Source organism: Temnothorax longispinosus, chromosome 3 (genome assembly GCF_030848805.1).
Source record: "Temnothorax longispinosus isolate EJ_2023e chromosome 3, Tlon_JGU_v1, whole genome shotgun sequence".
In the NCBI taxonomy this organism is placed as follows: Eukaryota; Metazoa; Arthropoda; class Insecta; order Hymenoptera; family Formicidae; genus Temnothorax; species Temnothorax longispinosus.
Window position 1 is genome coordinate 7,938,869 of NC_092360.1, and position 20,161 is coordinate 7,959,029.

The 20,161-nt window shown below is 32.0% G+C and overlaps 1 protein-coding gene across 6 annotated transcripts; it reads right to left on the minus strand.

The window, feature by feature from the left end:
• Nucleotides 1-942: 942 nt before the first annotated feature.
• Nucleotides 943-14,138, minus strand: LOC139809617 (uncharacterized). Of its 6 annotated transcripts, none has more exons than XM_071772633.1 (15): nt 13,990-14,138; nt 11,869-12,222; nt 11,159-11,494; nt 10,473-10,805; nt 9,753-10,088; nt 9,058-9,390; nt 8,345-8,686; nt 5,646-5,990; nt 4,939-5,292; nt 4,245-4,583; nt 2,675-2,806; nt 2,153-2,278; nt 1,598-1,723; nt 1,314-1,463; nt 943-1,162 (listed from the first exon to the last, which is right to left on the minus strand). In XM_071772633.1, exons 2-15 carry the CDS (start codon nt 12,084-12,086, stop codon nt 991-993), a joined length of 3,642 nt encoding a protein of 1,213 aa, XP_071628734.1. In that variant the 5' UTR covers nt 12,087-12,222; nt 13,990-14,138; the 3' UTR covers nt 943-990. The 6 variants fall into 6 exon arrangements, 5 of the variants coding, with proteins under 5 accessions (XP_071628734.1, XP_071628733.1, XP_071628735.1 ...); XM_071772632.1 differs by having other exon boundaries at nt 13,777-14,135; XM_071772634.1 differs by having other exon boundaries at nt 14,000-14,133.
• Between the last annotated feature and the right edge of the window lie 6,023 nt (nt 14,139-20,161).

Genomic DNA, 20,161 nt, shown 5'->3' on the forward strand with positions numbered 1-20,161 from the left:
ATATACTATGGATAAATTGTTGAATAAAATTTTTTCTTATCTTACGTAGCATCCTCGATGGCTGGGCTATAGAATACTTCTTCTTTTGACGAGCAGCCTCCTCGATCGTTATCCCCTTTTCACTCTTTGCGCTTCGTTCGTACGTCTTTCGATGAACTCTGCGAGAAACGTTTTCGGACCTATGTTTATGGAAACTTTTTTGCTCCACATTCAATTTCCTATAAGACTTTGTAGTTTTATTAACCTGACTTGCAACACCCTGTATATCAAAATAATTTTTAAATTTATTGTTATTATTGGAAAGAAAAACAATAATTTTATATAGAATAAGTTGCATAATGTTAAAAGCAAAGCAAATAATTACTCATTAAAAACGCTTTTTTATTCTCTTGGTTGTTTAAGCGATGCCTACGTACGGTTTTTCTTGAATACAGATAATTTCTGACTTTAATGCTATGTGACACAATAAAATCGAAATCCGTAAAAAAGAGACCCTTAATTTTCAATAACTTGAAACATTTCTGTAAATTTGAATACGGCATGATTAAAAATAAAACATACATTATTAAACGTTTTAATTACGCTAAAATTTAAAATGTTATAGTCGTGTATATTGCCAATAAAGAAAAACAATATTTTTAATGTATGTTTAAAAAGTAGTCAAATTAAATTTTTTAAAATATTACAGTTATAAATTATCTTTGAAAAAAGTAAATATTTAAATATTAGATGGGTGATATCATTTTATTGTATGATATAAGCAAAACGTATAATTACTCATCAAGTGCGACTATTCTTTTTACTGTTATTTGTATGAGTAAACAGGCAAACACGGTATTCTTGACATTGACGTTCTGCAGAAGGATCCACACTATAATTCGCTAAAGTTGAAGTGTCTGCATAGAAATGTGATGTGATTAAAAGTAAAAAAGTACGACAATAAAAATTTTCACACTTGTACGTTATATATTTGTGTAGAAAAATCAATATTTAACTAGTTGGGTATTTATTAAATTGTATAATAACATCAATACACGAATGAAGTGCGCTAGTTTCTCCTGTCATTTGTTCAAATGATTGAACAGGCAAACCAGGTTGTTCTCCACTTTGATGTTCTGCAGAAGGATCCATAACACAATCTACTGAACTTGAAGTGCTCGGTCTGTGTAGAAACGTAATGTGATTAAAAGTAAAAAGGAGAGAGTAATTATTTTTAAAATATCACAGTTGTAAAATATACTTGTGCAGACAAGTCAATATTTAACAATTTGGATACCATTACATTATACTATGTAAACTAAACGAATAATTACTCATCAAGTACTCCTGTATTTTCTGCCGTTTTTTTAAATGATTGAACGGGTAAACCAGATGGTACTTGTTCTTGACTTTGACGCAGAGGAATATATTCTTCTGTAGAAAGATCCATAATAATATAAGCCGTTGAACTTAAGGTGCTTGGTCTGCATTAAAATACGGTGCAATTAGAAATGGAATTATTTAAATCAACAATATAAATCATTCTTTTGCAAAAGAGTAAATATTTAAGTATCAAGATATTATTATATTGTATGATATAAACAATACGAATAATTACTTATCAAGTGCGCCTGTTTTTTCTATCGCTTCTTTAAGTGATTGTATGGGCAAATCAGATGTATCTTGACTTTGACGGCCTGCAGAAGGATCTATACTATTATCCGCTAAACTTGAAGTGCTTGGTCTGCATAGAAAAGTGGTGTAATTAAAAATTTAAAAAAGTAATAATTATTAAAATTCTACAACTATACATATTACTTAATGCTATTATGTACTTATTGACGGTGAACCGTAATGGAGTGAAGTTTTGTAAGTGAGAGTAAATAGAAGGAAGAAAAAGAAAGAGATAGAGAGAGAATGTTTTACACCTCGAATTTCTGTAATGTTAATGTCAATCAATTAATGTCTAGACTGAATTTGTGATTATAATAGATAAGTGAAACACCGATATGATATCAATCAAATTAGGGAGCAACTCTATTTTAATGTATTATATATAATCATCAAAATTACATTAATTTAAAAAGACCAAAAGCCATGGTCGAAAAGTCTTGATGACTAATCTGACCAAAGAGCCAATGGTAGATTTGTCATGACAATGTCAAATAATTACCCATCACATGCCCTTGTATCCTTTCTCGATTGTTCACATGTTTGAGGATCCAAATCAACTGTTTCCTGACTTTCACATTCTGCGGTAGAATTCGTGTTATAATCCGTTGAAATTAAAGTGCCTGGTCTGCATAGAAATATAGAGTAATTAAAAATGAAATTATTTGAAACATTAACGTCGTAAGTTATTCTTTTGCAAAAGAGTAAATATTTAAATATTAGGATATTATTATATATATTGTATGATATAAGCAAAACGAATAATTACTCATTAAGAGCGCCTGTTCTTTCTCTAAATGATTAAACGGGCAAACCAGATAGTTCTCCACTTTGACGTTTCGCAGTAGGATCCATATAATCCGCTAAACTTGAAATGCTTGATTTGCATTGAAATACGGTGCAATTAGAAATGGCATTATTTAAAATATTAACGTTTTAACTTACTTTCTTGCAAAAGAGTAAGAATTAATTTAAATATCAAGACATTATTATATTGTGTGATATAAGAAAATCGAATAATTACTCATTAAGTGCGCCTGTTTTTTCGGTCCTTTCTTTAATAAATGACTGAACGCGCAAACCAGATGTATCATCTTGACTTTGACAGCGTGCAGAAGGACCCACATTATCATCCGCTAAACTTGAAGTGCTTGGTCTGTATAGAAAAATGTCGTGATTAAAAATAGAAAAATGTAATAATTATTAAAATACTACAACTGTATATGTATTACTTAATGCTATTATGTTTTTATTGACGTGAACCGTAATGGAGTGAAAGGAGGGGTGTCAATAAGGCCGTTTTTTGGACCACGTCAGAATCGCTCCAAACTGTGGTATTTTCTTCCTACCGATATAGCTCACAACCTCCTAAAAAATCATTGATTTTTGAGATTTTAAGTTGCCCGTTCTCAGCCTCTAATTGCTCGGACAGCAAACGGTTCTAGGAGATTGTGAGCTACATCGATAGGAAGAAAATACCACAGTTTGGAGCGATTCTGAAGTGGTCCAAAAAACGGCCTTATTGACACCCCTCCTTTTGTAAGTGAAAATGAGTAGGAGGAAGAAAGAAAAAAAATAGAGAGAGAGAGAGAGAAAGAGAGAATGTTTTATACCTCGAATTTCTGTAATGCTAATTTCAAGCAATTAATCTCTAGACTGAATATGTAATTAATAGATAAGTAAAACACGATATATGATTTAAAATTAAGTTAGGGTGAATCGCTATTTTAACGTAATTGTTTTATTCCAGCTTTAGTTAAGATGATGAAATATACATATATTCACACGAACAATTTCATTAGACTATAAAAATTTTGTCCTGATCGTAAAGTGGACTAATTAAACTTATGATATTTTGTACGTTAATTTGATTGTATATTATATCCGTTGTGTTTCACTTATTTATTGTTTATATACGTCACCTAAAAGAGACGTTTTCCTAATATATAATTTATAATAGAGGCTGTCTTAATGTGATGAGTACGTGTTTAAACATAAAACGGATACGCGTCACCAATTAAAACGGTCTAAAATGATAGAAAGTTCTGTATGTCAGAAATTAGGTTGGTGCTACATACATATACAATAATAACTCAAAGATAACAAATAAACAATATCACTATACTGACATTTGTAGGCCTACAACGTGTATTTAAATACTACAAAGAACGGTTGATTGTTGTCTAACAGGAACTTTTATTAATTATTATTAATTTATTAATTATTATTTATCTACGTAATCAGTAGATGGCAGATTTGAGAGTTGCCCTATATAGATTATATTAAATAAAGCTATTCAATTTAAATATCTATTAGAACTATGTATATAAATTGTACATTTTATATATTTACTTTAAATTTCTGCAATACTAATGTCAAACAAATAAATATTTAATCTAAATTTCTGAATAGTTTATATCTATGATGCATGATAGAACGTGAAAATAAGTGATTCATATTTATTTAAATTATATTTGCAAAATAATTAAAAAATAATCACTATTACGATTTGAGAGGCACATTTATGATCAGATATGCAAATAAGCATTAATAATAATCTTTAATATTAAAATCATTTTTTATTGTGTACTTACTCATCTCGACTCAAGATTCTTGTGGAATGTCTTCTTAAATGTTTTCGTAAACGTACAATATTTTTTAAAAGAGACATTTTTTTACCACAATCATTACATTTTGCTTTATATTTCGGTAACTCCGAGTAATGTTGCCTCAAGTCATCAGGTAGTACGAAAGTGTCATTATTGAAGAATATTCCATGTTTATTTAAGTGTCCCATTGTTATTGCTGAGCTGTTTGATGGATGAGGCATATAAATTTTGATTTTACAAATTACGCACTTTACCAGCGAAGGTTTCAATTTTTCGAAATATGTCCACAACTTGCTGCGTTTTTTTCTCGGTACCATAACTGTTCTGTAATACATATTATTTCATATAAAATGTAGTACAGTTCATTTCCTCAACAAGCGTTTGTAGAATTTCTCACAAGGTCATAAAGAGGAATTACTTATTAGGATGTATGTTTATATAGTTAAAATTTGCGTAATTATCAGATTGCGTACAGATTTTTAAACATATTTAAAACAAATAAATAAATAAAAAACGCACCAGGCGTATATGCACATTTATGATCAAAATTGCGAATAAATATATGGATGCCCCGATAAAAACTCTTATTCGCTCAATTTTCTTTATCTATTTATTGTTTTGTCATTGCGTTTATTTTATGATCTTTAGTATTTTAATAATTTTTTGATTGTGTACTTACTCATTTCGACTCTGGATTCTTGTGGAATGTCTTCTTAAATGATCTCGTAAATTTTCAATATTTGTGAAGAAAGACACTACTTTGCCACAATTATTACATTTTGCTTTATATCCCGATAACTCCGAGTAATATTGCCTTAAGTCGTCAGGTAGTGTACAAATCTTATTATCAAGAGAAATTCTATGTACATTTAATAAGTGTGCTCTGAATATTGTTGTACGGCTTTTTGGATAAGGTATCTTAATTTTTTTTTTACAGGTTGTGCACTTTACCAGCGAAGGTTTTAATTCCTCGAAATAATTCCAAAACTTGCTGCGTTTTTTTGTCTGTGCCGTCCTGTAATATATAGATTGTCTGACACTAAATGTGGTACAGCGATTGCATCAACAAGCGTTTGTAGAATTTCTGACAAAGGTTATAAAGAGGCATGATTTACTTATTATGATGTATGTTTACACAGATATATAGTTAAAATTTACGTAATTATATATCAGATTGCGTACAGTTTAAACTTTTTTTTTTAAAAAAGGTAAAAAACGCACCAGGTGTGTAGATGCACATTTATGATGAAAATTGCAAATAGATATTATATGGATGCCCCGATAAAAACTTTTATTCACTCAATTTTCTTTAGCTACTGATTGTTTTATTATTACATTTATTTTATGATCTTTAGTATTTTAATAATTTTTTGATTGTGTACTTACTTATAACGACTCTGTATTGTTGTGAAATGTCTTCTTCTTAAATGTTCTCGTAAATTTCTCATACTTGTTAAAAAAGACACTGCTTCGCCACAATTATTACATTTTGCCTTATATTTCGGTAACTCCGAGTAATAATGTTTTAAGTCGTCAGATAGTGTGTGAGTGTCATTATGGATAAATATTCCATGTCTACTTAAGTGTACTCTCATTATTGTTATGCAGTTTTCTGGGTGAGATACCTTAATCTTTTTTTTACAGGTCGTGCACTTTATCAGCGAAGAATTCAATTCTTTGAAATAATTCCACAACTTGCTGTATTTTCTTCTCGGTGCCGTTATAACTGTCCTGTAATACAGATCTCTGATACTAAATTGTGTTACAGTGAGCGCCTTAAAAAGCGCTTATAGAATTTTTCACAAAGGTCAAAGAGAGGTATATATATATATATATAGTTTCTTTTTATTAGACTAAATGTTTATAAGGATATATATTTTTAATTTTCCTAATTACTACCAGGGCACGTATTATGAAACTTTTTGGAATGGATTTCGATAGGAATTGTTCAGTTATTTCTTAGATTTCTATTGTCTTTTCTAGGGAAAACGGAATAATTCCGATCGGAATCCATTCCGAACAAGTCCATAATGCCCAGATCACATACAGTTCTACAAAAGTTACATTTTTCTAAAAAGGGAAAATAACGCCGATAACCAAATGTACGTGCTCTATACAAACTCATTATTCACAAAAATTGTTTAATAATATTTGATGTTATAATTTTATTTGTATTTTTAACTATAAAAACAATGATATTGGAATTTTTGCGTCAAGGAGATATGATAAATCAGTAATATCTGATTTCTTTATAATATTTACAACAAACCCGAAAGTTTGCATTAAGTAAATACGAAGTAAAATTATAAAAAGTATAAATTAGTAGTAACATCTAATTTCCTTAATGATGTTTCTTTATTACAGTTGTTGTGTACGTGTTCTTTTTCAGATCTTTATTATATTTGCTGTGTACGTGTTCTTTTTTAGAACACGTACACAACAAGTATAATAAAAAAACATTATTTAAAAAATCAGATGTTACTAATTTATCTTATTCACTTGATGCAAACCTTCGGGTATAATTGTTTTTGTAGCAAGAAACACAAATGAAATTATATGACCAAATTAGGTCAAAATTGTTTTCAATAAAAATTTTGTATGGAGGACGTACACTTTATTACAGCGCATTTCATTAACTTTTTTTGAAATAGAAATATTTTGTACGGACATCACTCTTTTTTTACAAGTAGGGGAAGATGCTGTACCTTGGTTACAGCTGTAGCTACGTTGGAACACTGTCATAATCAAATAGTGTTCGCATCTGGCGATAGTTTATAGTACTAATTGTTGAGTTATTTGATAATCTCTTTAAATCTGTAGTTTTGTGTCGTTGCGATTATTTACACGTAAGTTATTTCGACTTTTGTATTTTATGACACGTAAAGTAAATTTATTGAGATTTGTACTGTGATTCTTGTAATTTTTTATAATAAAGATATATAGTTATCAGCCAAGGCTAGTAAGAATGTGTCAAATATGTAGAATAACGTAGTAACTTATTTATAACCTCATTTATAACCTATAAGCTATTAACTAATTTTTTATTAGAAATTGATTTCAATGTACTTCAATTGGAACATGACGGTTGATGTACCTTGGAACGGTATTTTAAAAGTATATTAGCTAATTGTTATCTTTATATAATTTTTAGTTATTTGTGTAACTACAATTTTTTCCATTTTTATTGAGAGCTAGAGTAATTGGAAGCTATTTGTTTGTATTATAGTTACCATCCCACGTAAAATAATAAACGTAAAATAAAAAGGCCAAGACTGGATGCTAGAGCTCTGATATCTGTTGTAAATGCAGTTTTAGAAATTAAAACGACGAAAGAGTATCTCACTGAGAGAGAAGTAACAAAAATATATAATGTATTTTATTGTTCGTTAAAGGATGCTTAAGTAATTTATTAGAATTAAGCGTTGATATTATCTTATTTTTATTTTCATATTCAAGAGCGTCCACAGAATTTTTCCGGGGGCAAGAGGGGATGATTCAAAATGTTGCTCCTAGATTTATAATACATAATTTAAAACTTATACACCTTTTAGCAGAGTAAAAGCTTTTTCATCGCGATAAGGTTGATATATGTATAGAAAAATTTTAAGTTTTTAATTTTTTTTTAATTTTTAATTTTCTAACAAGGGAAAGTTTGGAACTGTCCCTCTCCGATTTTGATGGGTTTTAGATATTTTATACTTTATAGAATAGCAAAAATAACACATATTTTTTTATCGGTTTCGAAGCATTTAGGGACTGAGACCCTCGAATTACTGCAATACTAATGTCAAACAAATAAATATCTAATCTAAATTTCGGAATTGTCTTTATATATGATGCATAAAAGACCGTGAAAATAAGCGATACAAACTTATTTAAATTATATTTGCGAAATAATTAAAAAATAATTATTATTGATTTGAGAGACACGAGAGAGATTTATGATCAGAATTGCAAATAAATATTATATGGATGCCCCCATAAAAACTCTTATTTGCTCAATTTTCTTTATCTATTGATTGTTTTGTCATTACATTTATTTTATAATCTTTAGTATTTTAATAAATTTTTGATTGTGTACTTACTCATCTCGACTCTGGATTCTTTTGGAATGTCTTCTTAAATGTTTTCGTAAATTATCTATACTTGATAAGAAAGACACTGCTTTTCCACAATTATTACATTTTGCCTTATATCCAGGTAATTCCGAGAAACATTGTTTCAAGTCGTTAGGTAGTGTGAGAGTGTCATCATCGAGAGATAATCCATGTTTTTTAAATAAGTGTGCTCTAAATATTCTTGTGTAGTCTGTTAGATGAGATACCTTAATTTCTTTTTTACAGATTGTGCACTTTACCAGCGAAGGTTTCAATTTCTCGAAATAATTCCAAAACTTGCTGCGTGTTTTTCTCGGTACCATAACTGTTCTGTAATACATATTATTTGATATTAAATGTGGTACAGTAATTTCTTCAACGAGCGTTTGTAGAATTTCTCACAAAGGTCATAAAAAGTCCTGGTTTACTTATTAGAATGAATGTTTATACAAATATATAGTTAAAATTTGCATAATTATCAGATTGCGTGCAGATCGTTGAACAAATTTTTTTAAAAAAGTTAAAAAAACGCACCAAATGTACATGCATATTTATGATCAAAATAAATATTATATGGATATTATATGGATGCCCCAATAAAAACTTTTATTCACACAATTTTCTTTGGCCACTGATTGTTTTATCATTACATTTATTTTATAATCTTTAGTATTTTAATAATTTTTTGATTGTATACTTACTTATCTCGACTCTGGGTTATTGTGGAATGCCTTCTTAAATGTGTTCGTAAATGTCCAACAGTTTTTAAGAAGGATATTGTTTCGCCGCAATTATTACATTTTGCCTTATATCCCGGTAATTTCGAGTAACATTGCCTTAAGTCGTCAGGTAGTGTGACAGTGTCATTATCGATAAATATTCCATGTCTCTTTAAATGTGCTCTAAATATTGGTGTATGGTTTGATGGACAAGATATCTTAACTTCTTTTTTACAGGTCGTGCACTTTACCAGCGAAGGATTCAATTCCTCGAAATAATTCCATAACTTGCTGCGTTTTTTTGTCGGTTTCGTCCTGCAATACAGATTGTCTGACACTAAATGTGGTGCAGCGATCGCATCAACAAGCGTTTATAGAATTTCTTACAAAGGTCATAAAGACACATTTAGTTTATTAGAATGTATGTTTATACGGATATATAGTTAAAATTTGCATAATTATCAGATTGCGTACAGATCTTTAAACATATTTTTAAAAAAAGTAAAAAACGCACCAGATGTATATGCACATTTATGATCAAAATTGCATATAAATATTATATAGATGCCCCGATAAAAACTATTATTTACTCAATTTTCTTCAGTTACTGATTGTTTTATCATTACATTTATTTTATAATCTCTAGCATTTTAATAATTTTTTGATTGTATACTTACTTATCTTGACTCTGGATTCTTGTGGAATGTCTTCTTAAATGATTTCGTAAAGATCCAACATCTCTTAAGAAGGACAATGTTACGTCGCAATTATTACATTTTGCCTTATATCCCGGTAACTCCGAGTAATATTGCCTTAAGTCGTCAGGTAGTGTACGAATGTCATTATCAAGAGATATTCCATGTTTTTTAAATAAGTGTGCTCTAAATATTCTTGTGCAGTTTGTTGGATGAGATACCTTAATTTCTTTCTTACAGGTCGTGCACTTTACCAGCGAAGGATTCAATTCCTCGAAATAATTCCACAACTTGTTGCGTTTTTTTGTCGGTGTTGTTCTGTAATACAGATTGTCTGATATTAAATGTGGTACAGTGATGGCCTTCAAGCGTTTGTAGAATTTCTCACAAAATAGAAATGAGACATAGTTTATTTATTAGGATATATGTATGTTTTAATATGAATATATACCTATACAGTTAAAATTTGCATAATTATCAGATCGTGTACAAATCTCCAAACATATCTTTTTCAAAGAAAGGTAAAAGACGCACCAAGTGTACGTGCACATTTATGATCAAAATAATTGCAAATAAATATTATATGAATGCCCCAATAAAAACTTTTATTTATTCAATTTTCTTCAGCTATTGATTGTTTTATTATTACATTTATTTTATAACCTTTAGTATTTTAATAATTTTTTGATTGTGTATACTTACTCATCTTGACTCTGGATTCTTGTGGAATGTTTTCTTAAATGTCTTCGTAAAGATCCAATATCTGTTAAGAAGGACAATGTTTTGCCGCAATTATTACATTTTGCCTTATATCCCGGTAATTCTGAGTAACATTGCCTTAAGTCGTCAGGTAGTGTACGAATGTCATTATCGAGAAATATTCCATGTCTCTTTAAATGTACTCTGAATATTGTTATACGGTTTGATGGACGAGATATCTTGATTTCTTTTTTACAGGTCGTGCACTTTACCAGCAAAGGATTCAATTCCTCGAAATAATTCCACAACTTGTTGCGTTTTTTTGTCGGTGTCGTCCTACAATACAGATTGTCTGACACTAAATGTGATACAGCGATTGCATCAACAAACGTTTGTAGAATTTCTCACAAAGGTCATAAAGAGGCATGGTTTACTTATTATGATGTATGTTTACACAGATATATAGTTAAAATTTACGTAATTACAGATCTTTAAATATTTTTTTAAAAAAAGGTAAAAAACGCACCAGGTGTAGATGCACATTTATGATGAAAATTGCATATAAATATTATATGGATGCCCCGATAAAAACTTTTATTCACTCAATTTTCTTTAGCTACTGATTGTTTTATCATTACATGTATTTTATAATCTTTCGTATTTTAATAATTTTTTGATTGTGTACTTACTCATCTTGACTCTGGCTTCTTGTGGAATGTTTTCTTAAATGTCTTCGTAAAGATCCAACATCTTTTAAGAAGGACACTGTTTCGCCGCAATTATTACATTTTGCCTTATATCCCGGTATTTCTGAGTAACATTGCCTTAAGTCGTCAGGTAGTGTATAAATGTCATTATCAAGAAATATTCCGTGTACATTTAATAAGTGTACTCTAAATATTCTTGTGCAGTTTGTTGGATGAGATACCTTAATTTCTTTTTTACAGGTCGTGCACTTTACCAGCGAAGGATTCAATTCCTCGAAATAATTCCACAACTTGTTGCGTTTTTTTGTCGGTGTTGTCCTGTAATACATATTGTCTAATATTAAATGTGATACAGTGATGGCCTTCAAGCGTTTGTAGAATTTCTCACAAAAAAGAAAAAGAGACATAGTTTATTTATTAGGATATGTATGTTTTAATATAAATATATACCTATACAGTTAAAATTTGCATAATTATTAGATCGTGTACAAATCTCCATACATATCTTTTTCAAAGAAAGGTAAAAGACGCACCAAGTGTACGTGTACATTTATGATCAAAATTGCAAATAAATATTATATGAGTGCCCCAATAAAAACTTTTATTTATTCAATTTTCTTTGGCTACTGATTGTTTTATCATTACATTTATTTTATAATAATATTTTAATAATTTTTTGATTGTGTACTTACTCATTTCGACTCTGGATTCTTGTTGGAAGGATTGAATGTCTTCTTAAATGTACTCGTAAATTTTCAATATTTGTTAAGAAAGACACTGCTTTGCCACAATTATTACATTTTGCCTTATATCCCGTTAACTCCGAGTAATATTGTTTTAAGTCGTCAGGTAGTGTGACAGTCTCATCATCAAGAGATATTCCATGTACATTTAATATGTGTGCTTTCATTATTTTTGTGCGTCTTGTTGGATTAGGTGTCTTAATTTCTTCTTTACAGGTCGTGCACTTTACCAGCGAATGATTCAACTTCTCGAAATAATTCCACAACTTGCTACGTTTTCTTGTCAGTGCCAATATAACAGTCCTGTAATACAGATTAATCGTCTGATAATGAATGTGATACAGTGATCGCCACAACAATAAGCGTTTGTAAAATTTGTCACAATGGATAAAAGAAGGCATGGTTTATTTATTAAGATGTATGTTTATACATATGGATATATAGTTTAAATTTGTCCAATTACTAAAACGTACATATGTATAAAACTTATATTTTTCCAAAAAAGTTTAAAATACACGCGAAGTGTACGTGCTCCATACAAAAACTTTATTAAAAAAAGAAAATTTTGATCTAATTTGGTGTTATAATGCCATTTGTATTTTTTTCCACAAAAATAATAATATCAAACGGTTTGCGCCAAGTAAATATGATAAATTAGTAACATCTGGTTTTCTTAATGATGTTTTTTTTATTATACTTGTTGTGTACCTGTTCTTTTTTAAAACAACGTTTAAAACCTGTTCCGGTTTTTTATTATTTAGATTCACACATAAAAAGCATTTGGTGTCAACTGTCCACTGGGCCCTTCTGCTGTCGTTGTTTTTGTAGTAAAAAATATTAGTGAAATTATACGACCAAATTAGATCAAAATTTTTTTCAATAAATATTTTGTATGGAGCACGTACACTACGCACGTTTCTTTTTTACTTTTTTTGAAACTGGTATGTGTTCTCTAGAGAAAAAGTTCAATATTCAAAATGGTCTGGCAGTTGTTTATACACTTTCAGTATATAAGAATAATAACGAGGGTGGAGATCAACATCATATTATTCTTTAGAAATTGGTGTATGTTGAATTTTGTGTTAGTCATTATATTTGCAATGTAAGTTTTTATAAAACCTACCAAAGTTGTTCATATTTATTTATCACTTTAATTTAAAAATCTATTCTATGGAACAACGTACATTGATGAGTACTTCACAATACGCATTTTGTATAAATGTTGTTTTTAGCCAACCTATCTGCTCGGCATTTTTTAATAAAAGTCATCTTTATTTCCCACAACCATTAACCTTTTCGCTCCTAATGTTGTCTGTAGCCGGCATCTATGTGACATTCGTAGATACTAGCGTCGGCTATAGCAAGCATAGCCGTATTGATACTAACTTTGCTTGTAGCGCATTAAATACGAAGTTTAAAATAATAATAAAATATCATTTTAAAATAGAATTTTGCACTTATGTAAATCCCGTTTTGCTTTTATGCTTGAAAAATTATATATCTTTAATGCAACGAGTTAAAACAGTGGAGTCATAGCACTTCTTCGTTCCAAGGGGAACGCTGGCGGCTTATGCTGCCATACCTCATAATCGCTATTCGGCCAACGCCACCATAGCAAAAAGGTTAAATACTTTGAAATAAAGTGTTGCCCTAGATGTATTAAAATTAAAACTCCTGGACCCGTGTGTAGTTCGATTTTGGATATGATCGCAATTATCAGACTTTTGATTTTGCCATGAATTCTTGTTAGTGATTCTTTTGCTTTAAAATTTTAATTGTACATAAAATCGAATATACGAGTAAAATCTCAATATGCATAGGCAGACAAGTGAATATTTAGTATATACATATGATTACCGTCTTAAGTTTCAGCGTGTAAATCTTGTTTACACCAAGCATTTGATACGCATACTAAGTATATATTATATTAGGACTAAATGCATTAGTACGATCGATGTAAACGACGGAGTATCAAAATAGTACGATACTCGAGAACAGTTTGTATCAGACTAAGTTGATACGCGTATCAAATGCATTCTTAATGTGCTGTCTGATTTGCTTGATACATACAAGTTGATACCATTTTATACGTAATCGAAATTGAAAAACGTCTTGAAAAAATCTCTAATATGATTTAACACGGTCGATGTAAACAGAAACGTATCTAACACTTAGTCCGCACCAGCTTGATACTCGTATCAAGAGTTTCTACGGTGTAAACTAAGCCATAGAATTATATACAACACTGGAATGTGAACTCCCATGCTAGTGCCCGGGTTACGAGAAGACAAAGACGGATTGCTTTACGACCGTTCTCCCTCTGTTTAGCAGACTTTTGATTGGTCAATGGTATTCAATTGTTGTCCTAAATTACAGCAGGGGTGCGTTCAAATTATGCCTAAGCACACCTAGGTAACTCTAACACAGAGCTGCGTTCAAAAATTTAACCTGGGTAACTCTAAGCTATAGTTACGTACACTATAGCATTAGAGTTACCTTAGTACGCCTAAACGTAATTCCTGAACGCACCCTAGTATAAATACAGGGTAGTGACACTGAGCGTCGGCACCTTTGATGTAGTGGATCCCAGGTCACGGACTCGCCGCCATCTTCTGGGCTGTACGAACGCTTAAGAGAGAAAGAGAGAGAAGAATCTTTCTCTTTGTCATACATACAAGCCGCCATATTCCTGGATATTCCTAGGATAAAATTTATTACCACAAAAAAAGTTCAATCTCTCTACTGTGTATACTTATACTGCGACTCTAAGGAACTGCACACAATAAAAGGAATAGGAAACAGTTCAATATTAATATAAATTCATTAACATATGTAATTCATTAACACAGAATAGACGAACAAACAAATAGCGTTAAGAAACAATAATAAAATGTTATTCTATATTTTGCATGCCATGTGAATAATGCATATGTTAATATTAAACTGTTCCTTATTCCCTATTCCCTGTTCCCTGTGCCCTGTTTTCTGTTCCTTTCATTGTGCGCAGCCCCTAATTCTGTAGGTTGAATTACTGAAAGCAGCCCAACAAAAAAGGACAGTTGGCCGCAATTCTCCCTCTCGCTCATCCCCTTTTCTTTGCGAATAGAGTGAGTCGAGTTCTGGGTAGTGATCATGTATATAACTTTTTCCTTAGAGCGGAAACGTGAAAAGTGAAAAGTTTCATGTAACTATCTCTTTCTATTAGTGTTGAATAGAAAGAGATAAACTTTCCACTTTTCACATTTACGTCCTAGGGGAAAATATACATGATTGATCCCCAGATTCTAGTTTAGTACCTAGTTCTCTGCGTGTAAAGTATATCAGTGCTATCATTTTAAAAATTTTCAATATTTGGTAGCCATGTTTATTCTTAAATATGAGCTAATATAAAAAATAAAAAAATTTTTTTATTAAAAGTTTAGTTTACCATATATAATTAATTTTTAATTATATTATTGTATAAATTGCTAACGGAAGATTGAGCGATTATTCAAAATGTCAGTTATTGTTTATTTCAATTAACGTTCATAGAACCAATGTGATGCAATCATAGAACCAATGTTTTACACTATTAATTAAGAGATTACATGACTCTGATAAAAGTAAAAATTAGGAAAAATTTTTCTATATCTATATCATTTATGATTGCCGAAATATATACGATAAGCGTTTAAGGACATATTTCCGATGTAATATAATAAAAATTTTTTTTTAATTTTGAAATATTAAACGTTTTAAACAATCGATTAACACATCTATTTCTAAATATCAGATATCTACTTGTCTATTTAACTGCATCAATTTCTTGATATTTAGATTACCGTTTATCTTCAAATATTTAGGACGATAGAAACGGTTCCTATTATTTTTTATATCAAGATAAAAACATTTAGTAGATCATTCAAATATCATTTTAGATGTAAGAATCAGAAAATATTTTTGGAAAAGGAATATTGATCGCGTTACAAACATTTTTTCTCCGGCTCCAGTCGTGCTCAACTTATAATTTATTTTACTGAAGTTAATTGTTTATATACAAAATATTACATATAATAACATCTAAAAAATAAGAAGGTAACTTCACGCGTGAGTACTCATGCAGCGTTGCCGAGTAATTGACGCCTCTCCACTTCTGTTACTCTGAACCAAGCGAAAAATTCATCAAATCGCGTACTTTACACAAGTATTTCTCGAAAACGAGTACCGCAAGGGTATTGACACTTATCGCATATTATTTCTATTTTTATGAAGCATCATATACTAGTTTTTTAAAAACATTTAGAGAAAACTTTTTTTACAATTCATTATAATGTCTGTTTCAGAATAACTCGGAATAGGAATCCCACGTTAAAAGTTGAAACTTTGAAGCTCAGTATCTCGATTTTTAATACCGCAAGAGCTACTGAAATTTATGCCACATATAAAGCACACCTAAATTAAGGTATATTCACAGTTTCAAGAAAATCTAGAGAAAATCGATTTTCCGGAGAACGTCAATGAAAATAAAAAGTCGCTCGGCGCACGTTTCGTTAAGATCTCGCGCGCTTTCTCGTCTTAGTAAATCGGAACTGTAAAATTGCCAGTATTAATAATGACAAATTCCAATAGGGCAGATTTCAAACTAACGAGTGCTTGTTGAATCGTCTTTTTATCGTTTGCGGTTGCCGAGATATAAGCGTTTAATGAAAATAAAAAATCACTTGGTGCCTGAATCTTAAAGATTTTGCGCGCTTTTTTGTCTTAATAAACGGAAATAAATAATTGCCAATAATAAAAGTGAGCAATTTTAATAGAACAGAGCACAGTTGAAAAAGTGCTTTTCGAATCATCTTTCTGTCTTTCACGATTGCAGAGATATAAACGTACATAATTGCTAGTAGTACACGTGAGTAATACCAATAGGACAAAATACCAAGTACAAAGTCTTTTTTTAATCATCTTTCTATCATTTACGGTTGCCGAGATATAAGCGTTTTATAAAAGCGTTTTATAAAAGTTAGAAATCATTTGGCGCCCGATCTTTACGCCTCGCGCGCGCTTTATCGTGTTAAATAAACGGAAGGACGCACGTGTTAGTAACAAAATCGAGATATTCCAATAGCGCAGTGTATAAACTAAACAGTCCTTTTTGAATCATCTTTACATCTTGGGTGGTTGTTCAGATATTTGCGATAAACGATTAGGGAAGACTTTCGCTCGTGCCGAGCCAGCGACACATGGTCTTGACCTACTTGAGCGGCAAGAGGCGGGACACTTTTGTCACGAGCTGTACATTGAGCGACACATGGCCTTGACCTACTTTCTAAATTGCCCTTGACCTACATCGCCGAGTCCGGGAATGCCGGCACGCGGCGTACACGGAAACGTCTATCGTAAATATTTTGATGTTTTTGCTGATTTTTAAAGGTTTATTTTAAGTATAATAGCGAGCGACCTGCTTCCAAAGCAGCGTCGTTTACGCTGTCACAGCTTCCTCCCTAATGTGAGATGTAGATATTATTAATGATATTGCGATCACATTAGCGCTAATTACAGTATTTTATGTCGTTTTTGTGATGAGTGATGTTTATATCTGCGGTGGTTGCTGAGACATATAAAAATTTATTAATCGTTGGCCATGCAACGTTGTATTATGCAAAAGCATTTTTATCGTTCAATCTGTTCGAAAGAGTATGCCTCACATTAAAGGACACATAATAATGATAAGATGAACGTATTTCTTGAGATTAGTCCCCTGTGGTTCGTCGCATTTCGGAATTTGGACCGTCTTCCGTCTTCCTGCCGAGCACGAGCGACGGCATTCGTAGTTTCCTTCTTCTCGTTGGCTAGCATTATGGAACAACATTTTATAACTCTTTATCGTCTAATCTTCGAGAGAATATACTTCGCATTAAAGGATAGATAACAATGATAAGATAGATGTATTTCTCAAGATTTGTTTAGTGTCGTTTGTCGCATTTTCGACGCTCTGTCTTTCTCGCCGAGTGAATTACAACGGCATTCGTAGCTCCTTTTTCTCGCTGGCTTGCATTATATATGCAACAACATTCTAAAACCTTTTATCATTTAATCATGTTTTCTACAGTATGTTTCGCATTAAAGAACACATGGCAATGATAAGATGAGCGTATTTCTTCAGATTAGTCCAGTGTTGTTCGTCACATTTCGGAGCTTCTTCCAGAACGCCGCGCCGCCCGACGGCACTCGCCGCTACCGTTTTCTCATTGCCAAGCATTATGCAACAATATTCTAAAAGTTTTTATCGTTTAACTCTGTTCGAGAAAGCATGCCTTACCTTAAAGGGTTCTATCTTTCTTTGCATTCAATGAGTAACAAAGACAGAACAACACTTGCGTCGACTTGTGTCAGTAAATGGAAAGTACCTAATAAATCAGTGTATACGAATTTTAAAGAATTCTTAAAAAGTGACGTTATCTTAACATTGTTACGTGTCCTTTAACGTAGGGCATGATCTCTCGAACAAGATTAAACGATAAAAAGTCTCAGAATATTGTTGCATAATACTAGCCAAGGAAAAAAAGCGAATGCCGTCGCTCGTGCTTGGCAGGAAGACGGTCCGAAATACGACGAACACGGGACTAATCTCAAGAAATACGTTCATCTTATCATTGTTATGTGTCCTTAAATGTGAGGCGTGCTCTCTCAAACAAGATTGAACGATAAAAAGTTATAAAATGCTTCTGCATAATACATATAGCCAACGATTAATAAATTCTTATACATCTCAGCAACCACCGCATATATAAACATCATTCAAAAACTACATAAAATATTGTAATTAGCGCTAATGTGATTGCAATACCATTAATAATATCTACATCTCACATTAGGGAGCAAGCTGTGACAGCGTAAACGACGCTGCTTTGGAAGCAGGTCACTCGCTCTATTATACTTAAAATAAACCTTTAAAAATCAGCAAAAACATCAAAATATTTACGATAGACGTTGTCGTGCACGCCGCGCGCGCGCGCTGGCATTCTCGGACTCGAGGCTAAAGGTCAAGGGCAATTTAGAAAGTAGGTCAATGTACAGCTCGTGACAAAAGTGTCTCGCCGCGCCCGCGCCGCCCGCCGATCAAGTAGGTCAAGGCCATGTGTCGTTAGCTTGGCGCGAGAAAGTCTTCCCCATCGTTTATCGCAAATATCTGGCAGTCGTCGAGGTATATATACCTATATATATATGATTGAACGGTATATAACTTTTCGGGACATTGTATCATTTCTAAGATTTCGAGATTATGCCCTTTCGGCACATTGTCATAGTTTTCAATTTTTGTGGTTTTGATTTTTTGGGACATTGCATGTCCACCTAATTATTAAATAATTACATTTAAGAACCGCGAGAGATAATTATTAAGCAAATGCGCGGATTATTTATCTTCAGTGAGAGACGGAAAATACACCTCGAGGAGTGCATAAGCGTCGATTGACTATTGGTCATTTTACATATATAAACAATAGCATCTTAAAAAGTTTATAGCCGTGCCGTCTGCTCCGAACGAGCGGCAGCTCTGCGACTCTCCATCGCGGCGCGCGGCGGAGCGTCGCGCGTCGTCCACGTCTAGAGGCCCTATAATCAGAGACTGGCCATCAGGCGATTTCCTCAAATTCCTGCGAGAGAGAAGGATATAAGAGAGAAAGAGAAAGCGATATACATTCATATATCTCTTTCTCTTTCTTTTCTCTTGGTTTTGAAGAAAAATGGAAAATCAATCAAAAGTGGCCCTTTTACGGCCAGTCTCTGATTAGAAGGTCTCTATCCGCGTCTGCGTAAAGATCCATCTATAATACATCTATCGTAATTAATGTTAATCGTAACGCTCGTCGTAACAGGCTTTACTTGGCCATTGACATTCTGTTTCGCCATTTGCTGTTGTGCGACACAACTTCTAACGCAGATTTTATGTATATACGCACAATGGTTACGATAGCTTCTTTCCTTACGACCACGATCGGTTACGATTAAAGCGTTACGATAGATGTAGACGGGGCTAGCGACGATTCAAATCGGTATGTTAACGGGAATCGGTCGGAGAAGTAGCCGAGAATAACGTGACGTGACTCCTTAGCGCAACAGTGCGCGAACTTTTGACCCGTCCATATTTCGCGCGCGAACGTCAATAAAGCACCCCAGGTAGCAATTAATGTCTAAAAGACATCATAAAGACATCTTTAAGATTTCTGGCATCTTAAAGACATTTTTATGATGTCTTTTAGACATT